This window comes from Trachypithecus francoisi, unplaced genomic scaffold (assembly GCF_009764315.1).
Source record: "Trachypithecus francoisi isolate TF-2019V2 unplaced genomic scaffold, Tfra_2.0 Lachesis_group10, whole genome shotgun sequence".
Taxonomy (NCBI): Eukaryota; Metazoa; Chordata; class Mammalia; order Primates; family Cercopithecidae; genus Trachypithecus; species Trachypithecus francoisi.
In genome coordinates this window covers 31,254,547-31,263,448 of record NW_022681455.1, presented here as the reverse complement: position 1 = coordinate 31,263,448, position 8,902 = coordinate 31,254,547, and the positions used below count along the sequence as shown (strand labels likewise).

The 8,902-nt window shown below is 41.5% G+C and overlaps 1 protein-coding gene across 1 annotated transcript in view; it reads left to right on the top strand.

Annotated features, from left to right (window-relative positions):
* Window positions 1-7,897, top strand: part of LOC117088391 (class I histocompatibility antigen, Gogo-B*0102 alpha chain-like) — a 173,254-nt gene extending 165,357 nt beyond the window's left edge. Inside the window, exon 8 of the mRNA XM_033219641.1 lies at window positions 7,463-7,897. Coding sequence (XP_033075532.1) covers window positions 7,463-7,479 — 17 coding nt within the window. The 3' untranslated portion in view covers window positions 7,480-7,897. The remainder of the gene's footprint in view (window positions 1-7,462) is intronic.
* The last annotated feature ends 1,005 nt before the right edge of the window (window positions 7,898-8,902 follow it).

Genomic DNA, 8,902 nt, shown 5'->3' with positions numbered 1-8,902 from the left:
ATCTAACTATATTCTGCTTACAAAAAAACTCACCGGTAATACCGCCTCACCACAATCCATAGAGACAGAAAGTAAAAGAATGGCAAGAGGTTATCTATGCAAATGGAAACCAAAAGTGAGCAGGAGTAGCTATACTTATAGCAGATAAAATAAACTTTAAGTCAAGAACAATTTTCTTAAAAGATAAGGAAGGCCATCACATAATCATAAAGAGATCCATCCAAGAAGACAACAGAACAATTCTAAATATATGCACTAAGCACTGGAGCTCCTAGATTCCTAAAACAAGTATTACTATATCTAGCAAGAGAGATAGACTCCAATACAATAAGAGAAGGGGACTCAACATCCCAACCTCAGCATGAGACAGATTATCTACACAGAAAATCAAGAAAGAAACATTGAATTTAAAATGAATTTTACACCAAATAAAGCTAACAGATATTTACACAGCATTCTATCTAACACTACAGAATATACACTCTTTTCATGAACACATGGAACATTTTCCAGGAGAGAGCCTATATTAAGCCACAAAACAAGTCTCAACAAATTTTCAAAAATTGAAATCATATTAAATATCTTCTCTGGCCACAATGGAATAAAAGTAGAACTGTACACCAAGAGAAATGATGGCAACTAGACTAATACATAGAAATTAAACAACATGCTCCTGAATAACCATTGAGTAAACAGAGAAATTAAGATATAAATCAAAAAGTTTCTTGAAACAAATGAAAATGGAAACACAACATACCAAAACCTGTGGGATACAGCTAAACAGGGCTAAAAGGGAGGTTTATAGCAATGAATACCTACCTAAGAAAAGTAGAAACATTACAAATTAACAATATAACAATGAACCTCAAGGAACTAGAAAAGCAAGAAAAAAACTCATCCAAAATTAGCAGAAAAGAAATAATAAAGATCATAGTAGAACTAAATAAAAGCTTTTAAAAACCATGCAAATGATCAACAAAGTGAAAAGTTTGTTCTTCAAAAACATAAAGAAAATTGACAAACCACTAGCTAAACAAAACTAGAAAAAAAGAGAGAAAATTTGTTAAGAATAAAAGTTCCTCTTCAAAGTTTTCCTTTTTGGTTTAGAATGATAAGTGTTAAGAAGATAGTTCCTCTTAAAAGCTTCCTTTAAGTTTCCCTTGCTCTTCATACTAACAAATCTTCTATTTTACTAATGACTCCTTATTGTGCCCCCAAGTAGTTGTTACATACAGTAAAGAAATAAACACATTCTATGTTCTTGTACTTGAACCAAGGCCTAACTCCTTTGTTCCCTAGTCTGCCTGGATCTGCTTGGACATGCCCAGTCGTGTCCCAGCTTGCAGCCTATGCTCTTTCCTTATTTGGAAATATTATTGTCTTCCTGGTTTCCCATAAACAACCCCCTCCTTTCCTTTGTTCCCCATTGGGCCTTTACCTTATTTGGGAAAGTTTAAGTTTTCAGCCAACTGGAATCAGTTTAGATTGTGTGGTCCAGCTCCAGCCAATGGAGACAGGACACAATAGTAGAAACAACTTGCGTTAGGAATAAAAACCCCTGCTTTCCTTTGTTCTGGGTGCTCTCGTGGCAATCAGGCTTATGGGTAGCACCCTTCTGCAGAAGTAAAAATTGCCTTGCTGAGATATCCTTTGTTCAAGTGCTCATTTTCTTTGTGACTCCGAGCTTTATTTCTAACAATTTTCTGATGGCTCATCCAGGATTCCCATTCTCCTTTGGGAAGTGGGCTTGGTCACCCCATGTGGGGTAGGCACACCTCACTACCCCACTATGGTGGCTCCAGGGACAGGAGATTGAGATTACCCATTGTGACGAACAAATCCAGGCTCTCAGCAATGTGGAAGGAGAAGGCCTGCAAGTACCATGACGACCAGGTAACTCTGTGCACAGACCAAGGTAAAAAAAAAAGTCACAAGGGCAACAGTATTTCCTTGGTGGTCAGGATATTCTGGAGGTTAAAGGGCATGAAAGGTAACAAGCACTACTGCAGTGCAGAGTGAGTGAGTCCAATCTGTGTTTCCATGGTCACCTCATATGGCTTATGGTGGCCCTCTTGTAGGGATCCTGATGTTGGGGTTTATACAGTCCCACTGATGCTAGGGGGAGCCTAATTTCCTCTGGGAAAGCAGCCAGAGTGGATGAAGCAAAAGGAGAAGAGCACAAGGAACCTCCAGAGTAGGGATTAAACCTCCAGGGAAGGATACGTGAGAAATCTCTAGTTCAAGGGACTGATGAGCCTAACCAGTATTCAACATGGGAAATACCCTGAGTAAGATAGAAGGTAAAAAGGAAAAGGCAGACAGTGAAATCACCTCTAATAGTCATTTAGGACTCCTTAAAATATTGGAAGGATACAAGAGGACTAAACATAAGAAAAAGCAACAGATGATAAAGTATACTGTTTCATTTGGACCAAGGAACCTATTCAAAAGCCTTCAGTTTTCTGGCCAAAATTCGGGTCAAATGAGGATTGGACTTGCCAGCTTTTAATAGAATATGTAAATGATAAGAGTCCTGTTTCCCAGGAGGAAATACATTATGTCCTGTGTTAGCGGCAAGGGCCCATCCTCCTTTGTCATCTAAAAACTAAAGGAGACAAGCCAGAAACTACTTCTCATGAAATTAATACCCCTTACTCCAAGAACCCCGCCAACACGTGGGACCCCTTAGACCATCTTCCCCAACCAAACCTTCTTCCCTGCACCCAGTAGACCAACATCCCCCAACTCCCACTCCAGTACATATAACAGTCCCAGACCTTTCCCCTACTCAGATTTTTTTCCCTGCTTATAACCCTGATTCGTGGGGTCATCCCCAGCTTGAATGCCCTCCCTCAGGAAGACTTCAATGTGAGTTAGAACACTGTAAAAAGGATATCCAAAACTTCCCTTTTCCCCCTTCCTCTAGGGGTCCGAACCCCTACAAACCTCTTCCCATTGAGGGAAATGCATCTAGGAGGAGGGGGCATTGGCTTTGTAAATGCTCCCCTGACCAGTTCAGAAGTCTGGAGCTTGAAGAGGGAACTCAAGCCACTCTTAGACGATCCCTATGGAGTAGCAGACCAAATTGATCAATTTTTAGGACCCCAGTTGTATACTGGGGCTGAGTTAATGTCCATCATAGGCATCCTTTTTTCAGGGGAAGAAAGGAGCAGGATGCATAGGGCCGCTATGACCATTTGGGAGCGTGAGCATCCTCCCTGTCAAAACGTCCCTGCAGCCAAACAGAAATTTCCTGCTCAAGATCCCCAGTAGGATAATAACAACATAGCTCATAGGAGGAATATGAGAGACCTACAAGAAATGATAATAAAAGGAATTAGAGAATCGGTACCCCGCACCCAGAATATGACCAAAGCTTTTAACATACAGCAAGAAAAGGATGAGGGGCCTATGGAATTTTTTAATAGGCTTAAGGAACAAATGAGGAAATATGCTGGTTTGGATGGAGGAGACCCACTTGGACAAGGAATGTTAAAGCTTCACTTTGTCACAAATAGCTGGCCAGACATTACCAAGAAATTACAAAAGATAGAAAATTGGAAGGACCATCCCATAGGGAAACTCTTAAGGGAGGCCCAAATGGTGTATGAAAAAGCATAGCAAAAGCACAAAGCAAAGATTCTGCTGTCCTTACAGCAGGGAACTCCCCAACAGGCAGCTCAAAGAGATGTCGCTGGTAAATCTTTTAGGTACCCGACTGCCAGACCCTAGAACAGAGGTAAAGGTATCAAACCAGGGAACAAGGGAATAAAAAGAGGAATAGGGCAAAAGAAATGCTTCAAGTGTGGGAAGGAAGGTCACTCTATAAGAGAATGCCCTGAGGGAAAAAAGAAAAGGAAATCATCCCACTTATGATCTTTGAGGAGGAATGGGGGGTCAGGGGCTCTACTCTTTTTACCTCGAGTCCCACCAAGAGCCCCCGATAAACGTAGAGGTAGGACCCAAACCTGAGAATATCACCTTTTTAATTGACTCAGGAGGTGCTCATTCCTCAGTTTGTTATCTTTCCCCTGGTGTAACTTGGTCACAAGAAGTTTTTATTTTAGGAGCAAAAGGAGAGGGGTTTAAAGCAAAAGTCTTAGAAGAAACAAAAATTAAATATCAGAACCGCTCAGTAAATATTAAACTTCTGTTAATCCCAGAGGCAGGAACAAACCTACTAGGAAGAGATTTAATGCTAAAATTAAACCTAGGCCTTTATGTTAATCAAGGAAAACTCCTCCCCTCCTTAAATTTGCTCGCTACTCTAAATGAGGGACACATCCATCCAGATGTATGGTCAAAGGAAGGAAACCGAAGAAAATTACAAATTTCCCCAATCCAAGTTAAATTGAAAAACCCGGGGGAAGAGGTAAAAAGAAAACAATATCCAATTCCCTTAGAAGCTAAGATCAATTTAAAGCCCATAATAGAAAGCCTCCGTGAGAGACTCATTGAACCCTGTATGTCTCCTTATAACACTCCCATACTGCCTGTGAAAAAGCCAGATGGGTCATATCCGCTAGTGCAAGATCTTCGATCTATTAACCAAATAGTTCAAACAACTCACCCTGTTGTTCCTAATCCTTATACTATTGTTAGTAAAATTCCATACAACCATGAGTGGTTCAGGGTAATAGATCTAAAGGATGCCTTCTGGGCTTGCCCACTAGCAGAAGATAGCCGAGACCTGTTTGCCTTTGAATGGGAGGACCCTCACTCCAGTAGAAAATAACAGTATTGATTGACAGTTTTCCCCCAGGGATTTACAGAATCTCCAAATTTGTTTGGACAAATACTACAACAGATCATAGAAAAGTTTTACAGACTGCCATATATATGCCTGCTCCAATACATGGATAATATCCTTATTTCAGGGAAGGATAGACAAAAAGAAGGATTTTCAATAGGTTTTTAAAATAATTTACAACTGGAGGGATTACGAGTGTCAAAAAAGCAAACTTTGGTTTGTAGAACCTGAAGTCTAGTATTTAGGGCACTTAATCAGTAAGGGCAAACAGAGAATTGGATTTGAATGGATTGAAGGCATCATATCCTTACCTCTGCCTGAGACGAAGAAGGAACTTAGAAAGTTTTTAGGGTTAGTAGGGTATTGTCGCTTATGGATAGACTCATGCTTTAGTAACCAAACCTCTATATAAAAGAACTTACACAGGATGAATCGGATCCCCTTATATGGTTTTTACCAGAAATACAGCAGACAAAAAAATTAAAAGAGTTACTAGTGACAGCCCATGTTCTAGCCTTACCCTCTTTAGAATTGCCCTTTCATCTTTTTGCTAATGTAGGTAATGAAGGAGCCTTAGGGGTACTTACTCAAACACATGGAGGCCATTGGCAACCCATAGCCTTCCTCTCAAAAAGTCTTGACCCAGTAGCCCACGGATGGCCCGAGTGTGTCCAACCAGTGGCAGCAACAGCCTTGCTCAGAGAGGAGAGCAGAAAATTAACCTTTGGGGAAACTTATCATTAGTTATCCTCACCAGATGAGAACAATTCCCAATCAGAAGGCGGGAAGGTGGCTTACTGATTCAAGAATTTTTAAATATGAAGCCACCTTGTTAGAAAGAGATGATCTAACCTTAACCACTGATGACTCAATTAATCCAGCTGCTTTCTTAACACCAAACCCCAACCCACAGACCCCAAGCTTTGCCCAGAACACGGATGTTTAGATTTAATTAGTTATCAAACAAAAGTTAGACCTGATCTACATGAAACGCCCTTTCAGACTGGGAAACACCTGTTTGTAGATGGTTTCTCCCAAGTAATCAAAGGAAAAAGGCATAATGAGTATTCAGTGATAGATGGAGATACCCTCACAGAAACAGATTCTGAAAGGTTACCAAATGACTGGTCTGCACAAACATGTGAGTTGTTCACATTAAATCAGGCCTTAGGTCGGGCACGGTGGCTCACGCCTGTAATCCCAGCACTTTGGGAGGCCGAGGTGGGCAGATCACGAGGTCAGGAGATCAAGACCATCCTAGCTAACACAGTGAAACCCTGTCTCTCCTAAAAATAAAAAATAAAATTACCCGGGCATGGTGTCTGACACCTGTAGTCCCAGCTACTCCGGAGGCTGAGGCAGGAGAATGGCATGAACCTGGGAGGTGGAGCTGGCAGTGAGCCGAGATGGTGCCACTGCACTCCAGCCTGGGTAACAGAGTGAAACTCCATCTCAAATAAAAAACAAAAACAAAAAAAAACACAAATCAGGCCTTAAAATTTCTGTAAATCAAGAAGGAACAATCTATACAGACTCCAACTATGCCTTTGGAGTAGTCCATACTTTTGGAAAAATTTGGACTGAGCGGGGCCTCATTAACAGCAAAGGTCAAAATTTACTCCATAGGGACCTAATAATACAAGTACTGGAAAATTTACAATTGCCAAAAGAAACAGCTGTTGTACATGTCCCAGGACATCAAAGGAATCCTCCATTTGAAGGCCAGGGAAATAATCTCACTGACCAAATAGCTAAGTACGCTGCCTCTTCTCCAGCAGAACCCATTTTTCAACTAACCCCTTGTCTTCCATCTCCAGCTGTACACCCTATCTTCTCTCAAGTAGATCAGAAAAAACTAAAAAAATTAGGAGCTGAAGAAACTCAAAAGGAAAGTGGTAACTACCAGATGGAAGGGAAATGTTATCCAAACCTCTTATGAGGGAAATACCGTCACAGCTTCATCAAGGATCTCACTGGGGTCCTCAAACCATGTGTGAGGTAGTCCTTAGGGTTTATGGGTGCATAGGAATATACACCCTCACCAAGCAAATAGTGGAAAGTTGTATAGTGTGCAGAAAATCTCATAAGCAGACCCTAAAAAGACAACCTCCCAGAGGGAGAAATCCTGGGTTAAGGCCAATTCAAAGTGTCCAAGTCGACTATACTGAAATGCCCCCAATAGGCCACCTTAAGTATTTACTGGTAATAGTAGATCATCTTAGCCACCCATCTATCCACCCACTGGATAGAAGCCATCCCTTTTCCAAGTGCAACAGCCAGCAATGTGGTCAAAGCTCTGTTAGAACATACCATACACAGGTTTGGAATAATAGAGAATATTGATTCAGATAATGGAACCCACTTTACCACACACATTATTAAAGGACTAATCCAAGTATTAGGGATAAAATGGGAATATCATACTTCCTGGCCTGCACCTTCATCAGGGAGAGTAGAAAGAATGAATCAAACTTTAAAGAAACATCTAACCAAATTAATTTTAGAAACTCAGTTACCATGGACAAAATGTCATCCCATTGCTTTGCTAAGAATCCAAACTGCCCCTCAGAGGGATCTTGGCTTGTCTCCTTATGAAATGCTTTATGGGTTACCTTATCTAAACACTACTACTGACCTTCCTATGAACAAAACAAAAGATCAGTTCCTTAGAAATGATGTATTTGGTCTGTCTTCCACTCTTTCTTCCCTCAGGACTCAAGGTCTCCTAGCACAGACTCCACCCCTCGAATTCCTGGCCCACCAGCATCAACCCAGAGATCATGTCCTTATCAAAGGCTGAAAAGAGGGAAAGCTCGAGCCTACCTGGGAAGGACCCTATCTGGTGCTCACAACAACTGAAACAGCAGTTCAGACCACTGAGAAAGGGTGGACCCATTATACTCCAGTCAAGAAGGCGTCACCTTCTCCGGAGACATGGACCATTATTCCGTCCACTCCCACCAGAGTAATGATAAAAAGAAAAACGTAATCTATCTATCTCTTTTTCTTCTTTTCTTTCCCTTAACTGCCCCCATCTCATCATTAATGTAACTAGATCAAGATTGCCCAAAATTATTACCTTTGATGCTTGTCTAGTCACGTCTTGTGGAAATTTACAGCACCAAAGACAGCTTACTGCCTCAGATAAATATCTTTGTCCCTCTTGGACTTCCTCAGATTGGAAAGATATAGCAAATTCTTGTAAAGATCATGATAACCCCAAAAATAGTAGTTGTATTAACTGGTGAGAATGGGACTCTTGTCCCCTTAAACAAGAGTTCCTATGCTATACTTGGTCTAATGTCCTATGGAACACCAAAGGTCCTGGCTGGACCACTCCCACCAGTCTTTGCCAGTCCTTAAAGTCATATATCCATTTGACAAAAGGGAATGCCTCTTCTAATTGTCCATATAACCAATGTAATCCTATTCAGCTTACTATTACTATTGCAACATCCCAAAACTCTTCCCCTTCATTAAGTCATATTTATGGCATACAGGCCAACATCTCAGGAAAGGATCCTAGGGGAATTTTTGAAATCTGCTTTATTGCCCCTTCCATCTCTCTATCACATCTTCCTCAAACCATCACCCCACCTATACCCAGTGACAAAACCAAAGTAGCAATAGTAGAAGTAAAAGACCTGAGGCAAACTCTAGCCATTGAAACAGGGTCTAAGGATGCAAATGCCTGGCTGGAATGGATTAAATATTTCATCCACAGTCAAAATAAGAACAATTGTTATGCTCGGCTGCACAGCAGACCAGAGGCTCAAATTGTCCCCTTTCCACTCAGATGGTCTTGTAATAGACCAGAAATGGACTACATGGTAACTCTGCTCCAAGACCCCACAGCCTGGGGCAATAAATCATGTCAAAGAGTTTCTCTGCTATTCCCTGAGGTCCAGCACCCTGCGGGTCAGCCCCCGAAGGCCATTCAGCCTCCATCTTCTGGGTCCAAATTTGCTTTGTGTCTCTCACAACAGGGGGAAAATTCAGCTTTCCTTGGAAACCTGACGGGATGCAGCGAGGTCAAGCACTTCCAAGAGCTAACCCATCAGTCCGCCCTTATCCATCCCCAAGCAGATGTATGGTGGTATTGTGGTGGACCTTTGTGGGATACTCTGCCAAATAACAGGAGTGGTACTTGCG